General features: G+C 53.6%; 1 protein-coding gene across 2 annotated transcripts; it reads right to left on the reverse strand.

The window, feature by feature from the left end:
* Positions 1-14,878: 14,878 nt before the first annotated feature.
* On the reverse strand, positions 14,879-18,571 carry BARX1 (BARX homeobox 1). 2 transcript variants are annotated; one of them, XM_013995792.3, is made up of 4 exons: positions 18,165-18,571; positions 16,099-16,390; positions 15,929-16,008; positions 14,879-15,552 (listed from the first exon to the last, which is right to left on the reverse strand). In XM_013995792.3, exons 1-4 carry the CDS (start codon positions 18,385-18,387, stop codon positions 15,242-15,244), a joined length of 906 nt encoding a protein of 301 aa, XP_013851246.2. In that variant the 5' UTR covers positions 18,388-18,571; the 3' UTR covers positions 14,879-15,241. The 2 variants fall into 2 exon arrangements, with proteins under 2 accessions (XP_013851246.2, XP_020942655.1); XM_021086996.2 differs by having other exon boundaries at positions 15,929-16,013.
* Between the last annotated feature and the right edge of the window lie 132 nt (positions 18,572-18,703).

Consider the following 18,703-nt stretch of genomic DNA (forward strand, 5'->3'; position numbering starts at 1 on the left):
TCCTGTGCACCTACTGTGCATCAGGTACAATGCTGTGATCTGAAGACATGCAGGGACTCGTTTTACCTTCATCACCTCTTTAAAAGTCCCACATCCAAATACAGTCACATTCTGAGGTGCTGCGGGCCAGGGCTCTCACATATGATTTTGTGGGGGACACCATTCAGACTCCTTCATGATGGTATGTTATGCATGCTAGTGTGGTGATCACCAGTAGCCTCGCACTTGAACGTGGGCTGGCTGGCTCCCCCGTCTCTGCTTGTCCTCACACCAAAAGCAGTTGCCAGGAGAGAGCTGAGCTCAGAACTGGTGTGCCCCTAAAGGCCATCACATTCTACTGGGCCCAAGGAACAGGAAACAGATTCCAGAAAGGCCTTGGGTACAGGGAGAGAAGGAGTGAAATCACCCGATCATAAATGGGAAAGGCAAAATCATTGCCACAGAGGATGGGGGACAGGCCTGACTGGGACCCCCAGGAGAATTTCCAAGCAGTGCCCATCACCTGGCTGAGGTTGGAAACACTGCACTTGCCCTGGAGTTGGTCCAAACATGTGTGCGCTTGGGTCGGCTCCTCTGGAAGAGGTGTCCACAGAGGACACCCTGTCTGCCTACACTTATTGTCCCTTGAAAGCCACCAGAGCCGCTCTACCTAACTGGAAGCCAGGTTTCTCCAGTCCCCTTGCCAGGTAGCCTACTCACTTCTCAGCATCTCTCTTTTCTCATCTGTGAAATGGAGAAAATAGGAAGACAGTCTTCAATTTTGAAATCTAGAAGATCCAGAAACCTGGCAGCTGTTTCCGTACGTTAGTAGAAAACCAATGGGGTGGAAGGCCCTGACCCTGCACAAAGCCGATTGTGGCCTGTTTGGCCTCTCAAAATCATCATTCCCATGTTCTGTCCAACAGATAGAGGGCTTGAGAACATAATACACATATATAATACATGGTGCATGTGCATCTGAATATCTGAAAAGCTTGAAGCCAGAAACCATCTGGCCCCAAGGTTTCCTGTGAAGCACTCTGTATCTGAACTACCTTTTCAGTTGCTGGAGACATGGCAAAGTTCTAAAGTGCTCAGAAGGTGCCTGGGATGTGGCAGGAGCTTCCTGATGATACAGAGAGGGGACCAGTGGGATGGAGAGTCAGTTCAGTTACCCACTCCGGGTCGTGTTCCTCAGGACCACGCTGGTAGCGAATGTTAATAAGAGCAGATGGAGCTGGGGAGTATACGGGAAATCTTTGTTCCTTCTGCTCGATTTTGCTGTGAACCTAAAACTACTCTTAAAAAAATAAAGTCTTTTTAAAAATGTATTGGAAAAATTGTGATTTAAAGAAAAATGAAAAGATCTAGTAACCAATCAAAAAAAAAAAGCAAATAGATTTAAAGAGAAACATGAGGTGAATCAAATTCATGGAACAAATCTGCAGGTAAGAAAGTCTTTGGACTTCCTGCTGTGGTGCAGTGGGTTAAGAATCTGACTGCAGTGGCTTGGGTTGCCTCGAGGCACAGTTTGATCCCTGGCTCAATGTAGTGGGTTAAAGGATCCTACACTGCCACAGCTGCAGCATAGGCAGTCCTTGCACGGCAAGGACTCGGTCAGCTAAAGCTTGGGACATGATAAGACAGCTCTGACATGAAAGTCTTCACTCTGGAATCTTTGCAACCAGAAGTGAGGCACAGCTCTGAGACTCAGACTCCTGGCTTTGTTCAGCATTCGAACATCACACATTGAGCACTTACTGCCTGTGGGCATTAGGTTCTGAGTACTCAGGGAAACACCTGTCCTGCCTGCCCAAGTCACCGAGTCAGCTGGGGAAACAGACAACTGGACAATGTTGATGCAACAGAGTGACTTGTAAAAGCACCGAGAAGCTTCCCACCTTGGGCTTGGAAGAGTGTGGAGGGCTTCCTGGAGGAGGCAGCCTCTAAAACAACTCTGAAGAGAAGAAGTTCAGATCGTAAAAAGAGGAGGCCTTGGGAAAGCAAGTCCAAGGCACATTTTTATTAGTTCCCCTCCCCTGGGGGAAGTCTGAGGAGTAGCATCCTAGCGCATCCCAGCTCCCAGCTGACCGGAAGGCAAGGATCATTGTGGGCACCGTGCACACCATGGGAACAACATTCTCTTTGCAGTGACTAAGAGTTTTAGCCAGAATATTACAGTGTCCTAAATTTACTAATAATAAATTAAAAACAAGCAGCCTCATAGGGAACAGAACTGAAGTCTTGAATAAGCATTTCACAAAAGCGCATATCTATGTGGCCTCAAACGCAGGGAAAGGTGATAATACAAATTAAAATCCCAGTGAGCCACCACTAGTCAGGTACAGGTGAGATAAAAGGAAAGAGACTGATGGTGCCAAGTGTGGAGAGGGAGGACAACCTGAATCCTACAAGAGGGGACTAAGATGCTGTGGCTGCTTTTAGAGAGCTGCTGGAGATTCTCACCTGAGCTGAGCCTGCGTGTACTTGAGGCCTGCAATTCCACCGCTAATGCATACCCAATTAAGATGTGGGCAGTGTGGAGTTCCTGTTGTGGCTCAGTGGTAATGAGCCCAATGAGCATCCATGAGGTTGTGGGTTTGACGCCTGGCCTCAATCAGTGGGCTAAGGATCCATCATTGCTGTGAACTGTGGTATAGGTGTTACTGGGATCTGGTGTTGCTGCAACTCTGATTCGACCTCTAGCCTGGGAACTTCCATATGCCTCAGGTGCAGCTCTAAAGAGCAAATGCAAAAAAAGAAAAGAAAAGATGTGGGTGTTGCATTCACTGGGGGACCAGACTTAATCAATCCACACATCCGTCCAGTCAGTCGGCAAATATTTATTGGACACCTACTATGTGCAGGCACTCTCCTGGGAGCTGAGGACACAGGAGGGATGTAAGAGGCAAAGGTGCTTGGAGATATCATTCTGGATGGGGAGACAGACATAAACAAGATATAGCAAAAACAACGCATAATCTGATATCTAAGGATGCGTGCTAAGAACCCTGAAGCAAGGAAAGGGGAGAAAGGAGGCTGGGGGTGCTGGGTGAGGTGGATAGGTGGGGGCATGATCGTGGGCTGAGCAATGGGAGCTGACAGAGAGGATAGCACCTGCTAGAGGTGGGTGGCGTTGGCTCTGTGTAAGTGTCCTACAGAAGGAGCAGCAGGGGCAAAGGTCCTGGAAAGGGTGCTGGAGAGAAGGCTGGGAGGCCAGCTTGGCTGGATGGTTGGTTGGAGCCCAGGGAAGGTGTGGGGAGTCACAGGGAGCCAGGGACCTTGAGAGAGCGAGGAGGAAAGCGAGGTCACTTTGCATGAGGGGACATAAGCTGATGGAGGCAGGGCTGGCTCTCACCCACACTTCCATCACCGAAACCCTAACCTGGCATTTGCAGGTTCTCAAAAGGGCATCAAGTTAAGTCAGACCCCACTAGGACAAGACCTGGGTCCACCCCATACCCACCTGTTGTATAAGACCTGACATTTCTTACTTTCCCTGGGGCCTTGGGGCAGGTCCTGGGGGTTGCCAAGTAGACATCTCATGCTATTGTGTGGGGGAGGACTGCAGCCTGCACACCCTGGCCCTGCAGTCTGCAGGGACCCAGAGGGAACCTCTGGGCACAGGTACCCCTGGAATCCCACAGGGCAGAGCTGCTCTCCACACTGTTCACCACTCTGAGTCCCTATAAATACTCCAGGCTCAGCAGAGAGCCTCCTGATCATATTATGACCAGCCTAAATAAGACTCCTTTAATAAGAAGAAACACACGGCCCCATTTATACACAAGTGTGTAAAATATATTAAAATAATTTTAAATGCATGAGTCACTCACAGAGAGTGTTTTTTTAAAAAAAAAATCACAAACAGTACTTTGTGGTGAAGACGGCAGTGAACAGGGGCTTGTCCTGCAGACATGGGACCCTGGCAGGGAAGGCACACAGACATGAGTGGGACACTCCGGAGCGCCCCCTGCAGGTCAGCATTCCTCAGCCGGGGACACTGAGTCCAGGTTTGCACCAGACAGCAAATGGCACTTTCAGCATTGGAATCTGCATCCTCCCCACTTCTCACACTTCACACCCTGCATAGACACCACAGGCAGAGCTGGTGGCAACTGCGGTTGGGGGCTCAGAAATGACACTTTCCGTTTCTCTGGCTCATTCTGGGCTTCAGTTTCATCGTCTACAGACTGGAGAGAAGAACCCTATCTCTCAGGTCTGACAGTGCCTTCAGATGCAGCCCCACTCGCCACACCTCATACAGCTCCACCCTCATCATATGCCCCTCGTGAGAGAGGATGCTCCCCACCCCCCACCCCCGTGGGCATCCCTGGCATTTGATGCTGGAAGAAAGCTCTCCTCTGCCAGCACCGGCTTCCTTGAGGAGAGAGGAGACCACGTGGGGGTTCTGTGGACTCTTTCCGAGCTCCGTGCTGCCAGGCTCTCCGTGCCCCTTGCCCTGGAGCCCAGCTCATCACTTTGGGGGTTAGGTTTCAACATATAAATTTGAGAGGAACACAAATGTTGAGTCCATAACACCCAGCACACTCCAAGAGCAACTAATGAGTTTTCCTTAGTCTTGAGTTTTTTTCCCCCAAATACTTGATGTATTTCAAACAGCTGCAGTTATTATTTTTGCTCAAATTATCCCATGTTGGCCCAGCAGAAGCGCTCTTCTCCTTGGCTGGGTCCAGTAGCACTAGTCACCTCCTTCTTGTCTGCTATAACAAGAAATTCCAGGCTCATCTTGCCAGTTTTCTGTCCCAGACATAGACCAGTTATTGCTCTCTAGAGCCTTGGTTCCTTTTGGTGAGAAGCAATAGAGTCCACAGAGAGGGACCCAGACCTGCTCACTGCTGCTGGATTTATTGCTTCAAGAAATGTTCAGTGCATATAGCTAGAACTTGTGAATTTTTTTAAGATTTTCTCTTATTGTGCTAAAATACACATAATATGAAATCTACCATCTTAACCATATTTAAGCATATACTTCAGTGGTATTAAACACATTCATAGCTCTTTTCCTCTTGTAGGACTGAAAATCTATACATTAAACAACTTCCCCTTCCCTTCTCCCCTCTCCAAGCCCCTGGCACCCTCAAATCTACTATTTTGCATTTTAAGGGCTGAATTTGCAAGCCATAGAAGTTCCTAGCCTAGGGGTTGAATCAGAGCTGCAGCTGCCAGCCTACACCACAGCTCACAGCAATGCCAGATCCTTAACCCACTGAGCAAAGCCAAGGATCGAACCCACATGCTCATGGATACTAGTCGGGTTCATTTCTGCTGAGCCACAATAGGAACTCCTCACCATTCTACTTTTGTCTGTATGATTCTGACTACTCTTAGTAGCTCGTATGAGTGGAATCACACGGATTTTGTCTTTTTTGTGTCTGGTTTATTTCACTGAACATAATGTCCTTGAAGTACATCCATTTTGTAATATGTGTCAGAATGCCCTTATTTTAAGGCTGAATATTATTCCATTGTATGGATAGACCACATTTTGCTTATCTACTTATCCATCGATGAATATTTGGGTCATTTCCACCTTTTGGCTACCATAACTAATACTGCTATGAGTATGAGTGTACCAATCAGCATAAATAACTTTTTGTTGTAGGAGCAAAGGCGGGGAATGAAGACCTGGGTGCATGAATGAATGAATGGTGCATGCTCAGAGCATCCCTGCCTGGCCTTTCTCCCTCAGACCCCTCCCTCCCTCCCCTCTACTTGCTCATCCTCCATCAGCTGGGCCACAAAGCAGGGCCATGGCTGCAAAGAAACAGGATTGCCCACCTTCTTCTTCTTCTTTTTTTTCTTTTTTTGCCTTTTAGGGCTGCACATGTAGCATATGGAAATTCCCAGGCTAGGGGTCAAATTGGAGCTGTAGCTGCCAGCCTACATTGCAGCTACAACAACTTGGGATCTGAGCCCCATCTGCAACCTCCAGAGCTCACGGCAATGCCAGACCTCCAACCCACTGAGTGAGGCCAGGGATCAAGCCCACATCCTTATGGATACTAGTCAGGTTCATTACCACTGAGCCACAGTGGGAACTTCTGGGATTGCCCTTCTCTAGAAGGGCTTCTAGGAGTTTGTTTCACCCAATGCCCAAGGTCTCCTTGACAAATGGGAAGGGCAGGCAGAAGTTTCTGAACAGCACCTGTTGGCAGCACACAGACTGGACATCAATAACACTTTTCTGCTTTCTCCTCTCCCTTCTCTGTCCTCTGCTTCCTCCCTGCTCCTCCTTCTTCCTTATCTTGCTCCTGTACTTTCTCCTCTTCCCTCTCCTCCCCTCCTCCCTCACTATCCCCTCCTCTTCCTTCTCCCCCTCCTAGGGAGGGTGACTGATGCATGATTGAAGCAAAGCCAGTGGCTGCTTGAAGGTGAGTAGACAGCATCAGAGGGATGATGTTTTTGGGATGAGTCCTCAAAAAACATCTATTACAAATGACTGTCTTAAACTTTTTTGCAGTTTTTCACTTTTTCAAATGGAGCCCTATTAACTCAGAGCTGTCAGCAGAGCTGCTTCTATGGTTACTCTCCCTAACAGCCCTCCATGGATCACCCTGTTACAAAAGGCAAAATGCTCCACAGCTAACAAAAGATGTGTTTTCCAGCAAATTCCCACTGGGTGAAACTGGGGTTAAGGGGCCATGCTTATCCACCAACTCCTGGCAGCCACTGGTTGGGTACCACTTGATGAGGGTATAGAGTGTGAGGGTGGCAGCAAAAACCTTCAGGCAGCCTGAAGCCAGCACTTGCAGGTGGAAATCAGATCAAGGCCATCATTCATTCATTCACTCATGGATTCACTCACTGCAGGCCTGACTATCCGCCCACAGCCTGGTTTGGGGTTGGGGGATATGCATGAATGTCCAGGTTCAGGGCAAGCCCAGGGGATGTGGGAGCACACCGCAGTGCCCAACTCAGACAGGGATGGAGTCAGAGAGGTCTCTGAAAAGTATCTGCATTTGGCCAACTGAGGAAGAGCAGATACGGTACCTCAAGAAGAGGAGGGAGCTCTGGAAGATGATAGATTCTGGACATGGTGGAGCCCACAGGCCATGCAGAGGGCAGTGAGAGGAGAGGGTGGAGGACTGGGTGGACAAAGGCACTAGGCCTGGCCCTGGACAGATGGGAGCTGTTAAAGATTAAGTGTAGGGAGTTCCCGTCGTGGCGCAGTGGTTAACGAATCCGACTAGGAACCATGAGGTTGTGGGTTCGATCCCTGCCCTTGCTCAGTGGGTTAACGATCCGGCGTTGCCGTGGGCTGTGGTGTAGGTTGCAGACGCGGCTCGGATCCCGCGTTGCTGTGGCTCTGGCGTAGGCCGGTGGCTACAGCTCCGATTCAACCCCTAGCCTGGGAACTTCCATATGCCGCGGGAGCGGCCCAAGAAATAGCAACAACAACAACAAAAAAGACAAAAAAAAAAAAAAAAAGATTAAGTGTAGCAGGAGTTCCTGTCGTGGCTCAGTGGTTAACGAATCGGACTAGGAACCATCAGGTTGTGGGTTCGATCCCTGGCCTTGCTCAGTGGGTTAAGGATCCGGCGTTGCCGTGAGCTGTGGTGTAGGTTGCAGACACGGCTCAGATCCCGCATTGCTGTGGCTCTGGCATAGGCCGTTGGCTGCAGTTCCGATTCGACCCCTAGCCTGGGAATCTCCATATGCCACAGAAGTGGCCCTAGAAATGGCAAAAAGACAAAAAAAAAAAAAAAAAAAAAAAAAAAAAAAGATTAAGCATAGCAATGACATGGCCCTGAGGCTCTGAGCAGCCATCTGAACAAGCAGAGCTCTCCCAGGGCCACATCCTGGGGCCTGCCAATCACCCTGCCCCTGCCTCAGTTTACCACCACTACCACCACAAGGCCCTGGGGGGAGGGACGTTGCATTCTAGAGCCCATTGAAGCAAAGGCCAGGCTAACTATTGTCGTATGAGATCTTTGTACACATCCTCAGCACACATGTTGGGGTGGGGGTTGGGGGGAGGTGTCTTGGCCCAGGATTTCCCAGCCTGTAAGTGGCATTCACTCTTCTAGCCTATAGACACTTCTTGTGAAACTACCACAGCTCAGGCGCTGTCCCAGGAGTGAGGGTGCAGGGGTGAGCAGAACAGGCAGGGTCTCTGCCCTCCCAGGGCAGACATACCAATGTCTTGGCCAGAAATCCATCAACTGATAATCTCTCCAAAAATTTTGTAAGTGCTATTAAGGCACATATGGGATAGGGCGGGCCAGGGGACTTCTTTGCCAACACCTGAGTCACTCCCATCAGCCCCTGAGACATCACATAAAGCTCATATCATACCCTCAGAATAACTTCAAAACTCCTTTGTGAGGAAATCCTGCTGGCTAAGTGATCAGGCACCTCAAGGAAGGGATGAGATTTTATTATTGGTCCCTATTTTAAAGAGAACTGAAGCACAGGAAAGATATACTTGCCCAAGTTCATGGCTAACCAGTGATGTGACAGGATTTGAACATAAGCAAGCCTGGCTTAGAACTCACATTCTCAACCACCAAGCCAACCTTCATTGGAATTTACTCAGGGCTGAGTCTACAGAGCAGAGCAGAAGCAGTAAGTTGCTCTGGCCTGAATTTGTACCCCAGTTCTGCCTGTGTAAACATAGGCAAGTCTCCCCTTTTCTGAGCTTCTGTTTCCTCATCTGTGAGGTGGATTTGGTTTCTCCACCTTGAGTAGGATTAACTAAAGCAGTGCCCAGCATCAGTGCTCCACAAGTGGTGGAGGCAGCGGTGGCACACTTATAAGCTTGGGGAGGGTCCTTGGTTCCAGCCAGGCTCCCAGGCTGGGAGATGCTGCTGCTCTGTTGGTCTCACCACATCCCAGGAGACACCCTACAAGGTGCTCATTCCAGGACCAGGTCAAATCCCTCCAGAGCCCACCCTGCTTATGCCCAACCCATATACCCACCACTGTTTACACAGGAAAGAAGTACTCTGCAAGGACCCTGGAAGAGAATGAGCCCAGCCCAGCATCCTCTTAGCTCTAGGAGTTTTCTGAGCTTCTGTAATGGGCGCCCAACCCAGCCAGAACCTGGAGGTTTGGATTCAGGTCTGTCTGGCTGCAAATCCAGGGTTCCTTGTTGCTCAGGAGAATGTCAGGAGGAAAGGAGCTCCAGCAGGAGGCTGTCAGGCTGCGCCAGGATTGAGACAGCCATGCCCCAAAGGCAAATGCACAAGGCATCATAGCAGAGGTGAGTGCCAGCCAGACAGGCAAGGCAGTCAGAGAAGCTGACCCTGGGAATAACAGAGGGAGCCCAAATCTGTAGGAGAGAAAGGACACAAAGCAGGGAGTGCAGGGAAGGACACCAAGGCCTGGAATAGCATGTTCGAGGACCCTGAAGAAAAGAGCTTGGCATGTGTGAGAGGCTGAAACCTGCAACTTCATGGTTCCTAGGATTTGTTTCCGCTGTGCGCCAAGATGGAAACTCCTCTTTTTTTTTTTTTTTTTTTTGTCTTGTAGCTCTCACTTCTGCCCCCTTTCCCACACTTCTCCTCTCTCCATCTCCACTGAGTCACCCCACTCCCCTTTCAGCTGCTTCTTTACCCCCTCCACCACACCTCAGCTCTCACCCTTCCTTCTCCCCTCTTCCTTCTCTTACAGTTTCCAGGTTGATAAGTCCATTATTGCATCTACTATCTCTCTCCCCTTCTCTTTCTTTTATCTCTCCTCTCCCGGTTTCTCCCGGTCTTTCTATCTCCTCCCCCTGGCTGCTCCCCAAAGCCTGCTGCCACCTCTACCTGCCCCTTCCCCAAGCGGGTGCCACTTCCAGTGCGCAGCCAGCTCGAGCCTTGCTAATGCGTTTCGCATGGCGCGTCAGTCAAATGCCCTTCTAATGTCCTTAAAGCACGCAGAAAATTGCATCCTTATGAAAAAGAAAAAAAAAAAAAGCAAAAATTGCCCAGTGGAGGCAGAACTGCCGTGGGGCTCTGGCGGCTGCGCACAGAGTTCAGAGCGGCTTAGCTGGCGGAGGCAGCTGACTTTGGCGGGAACCAGACGTCTGCCTCCTCTCCACCGCCTTCCAGGCAGCACCTAGACCCACTTCTTCACCTCCTTCACACTACCTTTGCCCATTCTCCATATTTGCTCCCATCATACTGATGGTCCTTCTGTGCCAAGCTCCATTGCCTCAGGACCTTTGCACTCTCTGTGCTGGTGGCCTGGCAAGCATTCCTTCCTGTCATTGAGATCTCAACTGAAGGGTGAGCTCCTGAAAGAGACTCTCCCTGACCACCCTGACGAAGGCTCCCATCCTACTCGTTGTCTATCACCTGCTTTATTTTCCACAAGGCATTCATTACTCCCTGAAATCATCTTGTGAATTTAATTGTGGTATCTTTGTCTCCAACATGAGCTCCTTAGGTCAGAGGCTGTGTGCCCTATGCCTAGTACAGTGCCTGGCACACAGCAGCCATTTAATAGATACTTGCAGACAAATGGACGAGACTTATTCCAAGCAGGCAGAAGCCACTGGGGACCCTAAGGCATCTAAGACACCAAGCCGAACCTCAAGGCTGATGGGTGAGAGGCAGTGGAGACCAACCGGGCAAAAGTCAGATCCACATTCAGCTGTATGTCCCTGGGCAAGCTGCCTAACCTCTCTGAGCAATATCTTCATTTGCAAAGTGGAAGCAGGGCATCTATTTAACTGGGCTATAACTGGATCAATGAGGGGGGAAGGAACCCCACCACATTCAGTAACTGCTTGTTAAATGAATGGCCCAAGAATGAGATTGTTTAATATCAGAGTCCATGAGAGTGCTGATGTTAGACACCATTATTTCCAGAAATGCTAAGAAAGAAAAAATTTTAAACACTGCCAATGAAGCCATGACCCAGGGCTTTTTTAGCACCCAGCATTTTTATCTTATGCTTTCACAAGGATCTCTTTTGGGCTTAGTAAGACATAAATTTCTATCACAGATCACTACTGAATTTACATAAAAAGGAAACAATTGGGGAAATCAATGGATTGAGTGTTCCTAAAACTTCTCCAAGGTCAGAGCCACCTCTGAATTGACCCCCTTGAGCAGCCACAGTCCTGTCCCACTTGGCCTCTGCCTAGTGGCTGAGTGGATCTGAATTCCCTCCAGGTTGTTGTCCCTTGACTTGCTGCACCTTCAGGAAGGTCCCTTCCTCCTTCCAGGCTTCATATGGTTTTCTCCACCCAGTGCTGGTGCCTGAGAGGTAAGGGCCTCCACTGTTCAGCTAGGGATGCCTGCTATAGAGACAGTAACATCTTGCACACACTGGGCCCACAGAGCCTGGAACAACACTCCACCCAACTGTCTTATGAACCTAAACTTCAGGAAGTCAATGAGATGCAGTGTAAAACAATGAGAGAACTAGGACAAAGGGAACTTTCGAAGTCACAAAAGTGAAAGGCCACTGAAAAGTCAAAGAGGATATGTCTTCTGTGCACCAGGGGTGTAGAGTGACCCAGGGACCAGGGCCAGTGGAGAATTTGGCCTAGAGCCAGGCTTACTGAGATGCAGGATCTTTCTTGCCTCACCCACCAATAAGGAGTGAGGAGTTCTGGCTTCCTTTGTCCCTAAACTGGGGCTGGGAAGGTGGTTTTGGAGAAGCTTCTTTTGGCTCAGTAAGTCTGGGGCAGGCTAATCTGGAGGGTCATTTTTAACCTGGCTGCAGCCCCTGAGAAATCTGGGCCTCGAGAGGCCTTGGGGCGGAGGCTCCAGAGATCAGTGCATCCCTTCTGTAGATGGGAGAAACTTGATGTGGGAACAGAAAATTAACTTCTGGGGCAGGGGTTCCCCTTGAACATAGAAAGGAAATCAGGCAGTAGGGTAACCAAAAAACAGGGTTGATGCCTGGTTTCTCTTTGGATGCTGAGAGGCCAGAGCAGTAAGAGAGCACCCTCTGGCTCCAGGAGATACAAACCTCACATCTAGCAGGGTTAATGTGCCTCAGGCTGTGTTTCTTTTCTTCCACCTTAAAGATTCTCACCACTGACCCTCCAGAACAGGGAAAGGGAGCCAGAGTAACTTTTATTTTACAAAAAAAAAGGTGCCCGCTCCATGAAAAATAAGCCGCTAGTCCGGGCCTCCGAAATGGGATATGGATCCCAGGCCGTCTCCAACAGGCTCACCACTCGCAAACCCTTTCAGCGCGCCTGGCTTGAGCTGAGCGCCGCACAGAGCTAGGCTCCCGCTTCCACCGATGAGGAAAACAACTTGCTTAGGATCGGGGTCATAATCTCCCATTCCAGGCCAGGCCTTCAGCCAACTCCCACCCTCGAAGTCTCCCTTCCCGGCCAGGCCCCCGCCCCCACACCCGTAAAGCCCAGAAGCGCAAACCTCACGTTTGCCTCCGAGGGCTGCCGCCGGACTAATCCCTAGCATAGCTCAGCCCTTGCACACACCCCGGCCCTTCCAGTCAGGGGAGGGTCCCGGCCAACACCGCGCTCCCCCTTTACCCCCATTGCAGGCTCACGTCTCTCGCGATCCCGAGCCCACTCCCTGGCCCGGCTGCGGGCCCTGAGTTTCCGAGGCTCAGCGGCGACCTCTTTTGCGCGCTGGACTGGCGTCCGGTTTTGTTTCCCAGGACCCTGGGGAGGTGAAGAGATTTGTGTGGCAGGGGACAGGGAGGGAGCAAGGAGAACTTCCCTTCCTGAAGCCCCGGGCCTGGAGTTGGGGGCGCGGTTGCCGCCAGGAAGGGAGGAGACTTGCACAGTGGGTGGCCCTGGTGGCCGGAGTGGGGTGGCACTCAGGCCGGCGACCGCATCACCATCCGTGGATAGGACGCGACCATTTACCTAGAGTCCAGACTCTTCGGGCTGCAATCGGAGAGGGAAGTTTTGGAACAGGCAGCAAATCTCCTGCCTCTGCCCCTTCGCTTCTTCCTGGAGAGGGCCTGAGCTTCCAGCAGGTCTCATAGGAATTACCCAAACAAGGAAACCCCCTGAGGTGTTGGGATGCAGTCGGTGGGTGACCAGCTCCTCTCCGGGACCTTTGGGACTCCATCTGCTGTGGTCGCCCGGTCCCCTTTTCTCCAAGGAGCACAGCAGCGCAGGCAGTGACAGAAACCCCTCCCACCCCCGCCGCACTGGAATGTGGACCCCTTCGTTTGGGGCCCAGCTCCCCCACTGACCGTCTGGTGACCTCATGACAGCAGTGCCCGAGTTAGGTTCCCCATATGTGCCTGGAGGGGCTGTACTCCTTGGAATATTGGGACCCTTGTGTTCTGGCCCCGGATTCGCTGGCTGCCCTCCCTCCCTCTGAGAACCCTCATCCTTTTCCACACTCTCTGCCAGCCCAGGGAGGGGACTGCCTTGGGGAAACACCATAGAACCACCAGGCAATCTGCCCGAGGTTGCATTCCTAAAATTTAGGAAGAGGACCCAGAATGGACTGGAGGAGTTAAAATCAGTACCAACCCCCGTCTCCTCTTTTACCCTCCTTCCTTCTACAACTATCCATAGTTGACAACCTGTGGCTGGAATCTGTCCCCTAGGCACAGGAGGGACAGAACTCAAATTTTCACTCCTGCCGCCACCCTCTTTCGAGGTGGAGAGGCTTAAACTCAATAGTACCTGACTTGAATAGCCTGGTGCAGGAAATTTACTGCAGGAACACTTCACTGAGCAGACCTGGAGGTAGCCCTAAAGGCTGGAAGAGATTAAGAAGCTCAGTCTCAGGCTGATGGTCCATTCCTTCACTCAGGCCAGGGTCCTGCAAGTTTTTCAGGCCCCTCGGGGACACCAGCAGGTGAGTAGTCTGGGAGCTGTTTGCAAGGTTGAGCTTAGAAAGGGAGCTGGGGGAAAAAAAAAGACTTGGCAGGGCTGAGGCTTGCAGAGAATTGCCTGCCACCCTCAGAAAACAGCCTCTTTCTGTCTCCTCCCAGCCTTACGCCAAGGCTTGAGATGCTCAGGTACCAGAAATCCAAGTGACCATTTCAGAAAAGGAGAATTGAGCAGTGATTTGAAAAGGAAGCCGCAGCCACTGCAGGTAGGAGGCCACAGGGATTGTTCTCTTTCTGAAGTGATACAAAGCCTTTGTCTGGACATAAGGTTCCTGACTCACTTTCTCTTTTGCACCTGCAAGGACCTGGTTTCAAATTTTGGTCCTGTTTAGAACTCCACAGGGCCAAGTTTCTATCTCTCCCCTAGTTTTAACCAGCAAAGTGGCCTTTTCTCCATCCCCACACCCCGGTCATAATCCTAGGAAGCACAACAAAACAGGAACCTACACAGGAGCTCCCAGTCCGGCTTAGACCAGAGAGAAGGCAATCGGAAACTTCCCGTGGGGAGGGGGGCCAGCAAGCATGTGCTACCAAGCTGCACCCCCCCCCCTTTCTGCATGACCTTGAGCAGTACTCCGCTGCCAGGCAACTCCTTCTTGTGTATATGCAGAAAAAGGGAAACTTCGGGAAGCAGGCGCTGCTGCAGTCTGGGCACTGAGTGGTGGCCAGCCTCTGTGCAAACCTCGGCTTCCTGTTGGCCTCAGGAAGGGCTGGATGGGGCCATCTCTAGGACCCCGCAGTTAGCCCTCAAGTCCCAGGAGACCCAACCAACAAAAGGAGGCAGATTTCAGCCCTGTGGTGGCCTGGGGGTCCTGCTCCTTTGGGCGACCCCTGTGTAGCCTGGCTGCTACGGTCTGCAGTGCCCTGGGCCAAGAAGTAAAGAGAGGAGGTTCAGACTGGCCCCTCATGCCCATAGTGGAAGCAATTCCCAGGATCCTGCAGCAACCGAACCGCCTCTGATGCCAGCCCGGCTGGGTGAAGCAAGTCAGGGCTCGGGTCCACATAGCCCAGCCAGAAAATGTTTCAGAAGCCCTCTTACCTAGCCGGATCCCCCACCCACCCCGCCTCCAACTTTGAGTATTTAGAGACCCCCCTCATCAAGTCCCGCTGTGTCATAAAATATTTTATTGGAAAAAAAAATCACCGTCTTCGTAAGAGAGGGGTAGGGGCCCCAGCGACGTCGGGTTGTCCGGGCGCCATGTTGGGCCATTTGCGGCCGGCGCCGGGCCGCGGGGTCCGACTCGCGGAAGCGGGTGTGTGCCTGGAGGCGTCCCGGCCCCGGGGGCCGGCTCCAGGCTAGTGGGGGTGCAGGAGAGGAGCGGGGCGTGAATGCGCGTGGAGCGCCGGGCGCCGCGGAGCCCCGGGCGGGGACTGCCTTCCGTTGACGCTGGACGTGAGTTTCCAGACAAGAGCCCGCGAGCGCACTGGGGCCTGGGATTGGCTTCAGGGTCTGTCCTTCCTGGTTTGGCCCCTAACTGTCCGCATTCAAAGTAATAATAAAAAGTTTAGAAAGCAAATGGCGTGAACGCGGAAGGGCCGACTCGCGGCATCCTGCGAGTTGTGGGGGCCGCGGACTGCAGGGGGCGGGAGTCCCCGTGTCCGCACCCTCAGCGGCTCTCAGTCCTCGTGGCTCCGGTCGCCGGCCTCTCCCAACGCCTCGGCCGGCTTCTCTGCTTCTTTGGCGCGCTCCTGTTCCGTGAGCTGCTCGCTCGTGGGTATGGAGTTCTTCTTGGGCCTCCCCTTGGGCTTGGTGGGAGACTCCAGGCCGCCGCCCTGCAGCACCTGCGCAGGAGATGGGCGGCACCTCGGTGAGCTGGGACTGGGCAGGGGACCGCTGTGCTCTGTGCCCAGGCAAGGCCTGGAGAGCTCACGAGGCCATTCGAGGCCGCGCCTGGCCCTGGGGACTAGGCAGCCGTTTGAGCGCTGCTGGGGAAAAGCGAACAGAAGTTCTGGCAGAGGGGTTCAAGGCTTCCAGGAGTCCTGTGGGCTCGGCTGGGGCACCCGGAGGGACTGAGAGCAGAGAGGGTCCTTCTATGCATCAGGCACCAAGGGAATCGGGAGGGTTAGGCAGAAGTCTCCACTGTGGAGGGGAGAGAAGCTATTGAAGGCTACGGGGACATGGCAGCAAACAGGGCTCGGAAGTCCACGGAACACTCACTATTTTCTTCCACTTCATCCTTCGATTCTGGTACCATGTCTTCACCTGCAACTGGCTCAGACCCAGGGACTCGGCGAGATCTATTCTGGAAAGAGCGGGGTGCACCCTCAGCGGGGCAAGCAGCCCCCCCCCTCCCGACCCCCACTGGACTCAGCCTGGCCCCGTGCTACCTGTCCGGCGTGGAGAGGTACTTCTGCTTCTCAAAGCGTTTCTCTAGGCCCATCAGCTGCAGCTCGGTGAACACAGTGCGGCTCCGACGCCCCTTCTTGGCCTTGGTGCCTGGCTCCCCCGCGCCTGACGACTCCAACTTCCCGCGGAGCTGCAGTTCGAGCGGCAGGTGCGGCGCGCCGGCAGCGCCGGGCAGCCCAGGCCCCGCGGCAAGCAGCGCCGAGCCCAGCCCGGAGCAGCCGAGCGGCGCCAGCGGGAACTTAAAAACTGCCGCCTGCTCAGCCTTCAGCACCGCTGCGGGGAGAAAGTAGGGAGCCGGGTGAGCTCAGGCCAGGCTGTGCTCCTCCTCCTGGAGATCTTTGCACCACGCACCTCTGCCCCTGCTGAGGAGCTCGCCCTCAGCCAGTGACACCCAGGACAAAAACCTTCCTGCTGGCAGGGAAGTGAGCGATTTATGCCTGCACCTAGACTGACCCTCCTAGACACCAACGTCCCCAGAGTCAGGGAGGGGCATCTCCCCCTCCCGGGTTTGGCCTGGCTTTCCCCAGGGCCCCCACCACCCTGAGTTTTCAGGAATCTCCGTGAACAAGGTCCAACCTCCCAAACACAAAGAGTATGTTTCACGAAAAAGGGAAACCAAGAAAAAAAAGTTACAGTTAGGAAGATGAGCATTTGCCCCAACTAAATCGCATGGCAGTATTCATAAAAAAAAAAAAAAAAAAAAAAAAAAAAAAAAAGGAGTTTCAGTGGAGTAAGCACATCTGCTCTTCTGTGCAGTGCACAAGAGCCACCGGGGGCAGGCAATGAGTTGTGGTGGGGGGTGGTGAAGTTAGGCGCTTCCCAGAAACTCCAAAGCACCCCAAGAATTGGGAAATTTGTTCTTCCTGTTTTCTCTGTTTAGACTCTTCCCCACAAAGTCATTTCCATTTTCATTAGTCCTAAACGATTTTGTTTTTGCCCGCTTCAAACGAATTATTAACAGTGCAACTAGAGGCAAAAGGTAGCAAAAACTGGACTTCAATGAACTGGTCCTGCTGCCTCCCAGGCAAGCAGAGTGAACACTGGCTGGAGGGTCACTGGGTGTGGAGGAAGTTGGCTGGCTGGGTCAGGCTAAAATGTAGGAAGCCTCCCTGCCTAAATAGGCATCTCACTAGGAGGTGTTCTAGCCCCTTTGGAGTCCGAGAAGGGCCTGTCAAGATGTGGATGTAAATGTGAGGAGGGGGCCCAGTATCGAGAAAGAATGCTTGAAAGAAAGTGGGAGAAGAAGGGCAGACCCGCCCTACTGAGAAAGGTGGGCCGCAGAGAGACTGGGAAAGGCCAGAAAAAGGGTGCAGTGAAGAAGGCATAGCAGGAAAGACGAGGATGGAAAGACGAGGATAGAAAGCGGCAGAAAGAAGAGGACAGAAAGCGGCAGAAAAAGCCTGAGTTGTGGGCTCAAGTTCTGCTAAGGTGCAGCTGACCTGGAACGAAGGGCCAGTGGGGCACCAGCTCGAAACCAGGCCTCTTGTCCCCAGGCAAGGCCCAAAAGGGTCGGCACTAGTGGACAGGCCCGCTTCGTTGCCAGCCTGAGACTCCCAACTCTGGGCAGCTCCTGGCTGTCTCCGGCCAGCGTCAGCCCCCAGCACAGCAGTCGGATACAAGGGCCTCTTTCCCAAAGGTCCAGCTTCTCGGGCTTGGGCAGCCACGGCCACTCCCAGCCAGCCTTCTGTGGCGAAGGCCCAGGCGCCCGCGGCCTGAGGTCGCTTTGACCCGAAGTCTGACATTAGCATTCTGGTCCAGCGCCCGCAATGGGGATGCGGGCTCGGGTCCCCGGGCCTGGACTCCTTGTTGCTGGAAACCACCGGGTCGCAGGAAAGGGAAAAGCGAACGCTCTCCTGCTGGCCTGGCCCCCGGGCACGAGGCCTGGTTTCTGCCCGGTCGGGCGCCTACCCCCTTTGCTTCCCCGCCGGGAGCAAGTCAAGGGAACGGCCCGGGGCCTGCGCCCCTGGAGTTGCGTTCCGGAGACGCCGCGGCTCGCTTCCTCCCGCCGAGCCCGGCAGTGCCCCGCGGCCCCCAGTCCCCCACGTACCCAGGTGGCTGTGGAAGGGCCGCGCCGCCAGCAGCGCCTGCACGCCGAACTTGAGCAGCTCGCCCGCGGCGGCGGCGGCGGCGGCAGGCGCGGCGCCCTTGGGCCCCGGAGGCTCAGTGAGGATTTCCTCGATCATGAAGCTGCGGTAGCGGTGCGGCCGGTGGTCAGCGCAGCCCTCGGGCGGCCCGAAGCGCGCTGCGCCCGGCTCCCCTGGCCGCTGCATCGCGGTGCCCGGGGCTCGGCGGCAGCAGCGGCTGGGGCGCGGGGCCCACGCGGGGGTCTAGGCCGGCCCGCAGCTCCGGGCGGCTCGTGGGCGCCGGCTCATGCCCCCTCCCCCGCCGGCCGGCCGGGCGGAGGCACAGGGCGCGGGCGGGGCGCGCGGGGCTCTGCCGGTCGGACCCGGGACTGCGCCCCCGCCCCGCTCTGCCGCGCCTCTAGCCCCGCCGGCCCGCGTCACCGCCCCGCCCCGCCCCACCCGGCCGCCCCGCCCCGCGTCGCCGCCCCCCACCCCCCAGGCCGAGCCCGAGGGAGGGCGGGAG

Source organism: Sus scrofa, chromosome 3, assembly GCF_054392235.1.
Source record: "Sus scrofa isolate SSC_HxYL_T2T_F1_AM1 chromosome 3, Sscrofa_HxYL_maternal_Yorkshire_Landrace_v2.0, whole genome shotgun sequence".
Lineage (NCBI taxonomy): Eukaryota > Metazoa > Chordata > Mammalia > Artiodactyla > Suidae > Sus > Sus scrofa.

Excerpts from the sequence above, each read along its gene's own strand:
- BARX1 (XM_013995792.3), bottom strand. The coding sequence starts at position 18,387 with ATGCAGCGGCCAGGGGAGCCGGGCGCAGCGCGCTTCGGGCCGCCCGAG. Across the intron at positions 16,391-18,164 it reads GCCCTTCCACAGCCACCTGG|CGGTGCTGAAGGCTGAGCAG; the intron begins GTACGTGGGGGA and ends TTCTCCCCGCAG. Across the intron at positions 15,553-15,928 it reads GGATGAAGTGGAAGAAAATA|GTGCTGCAGGGCGGCGGCCT; the intron begins GTGAGTGTTCCG and ends TCTCCTGCGCAG.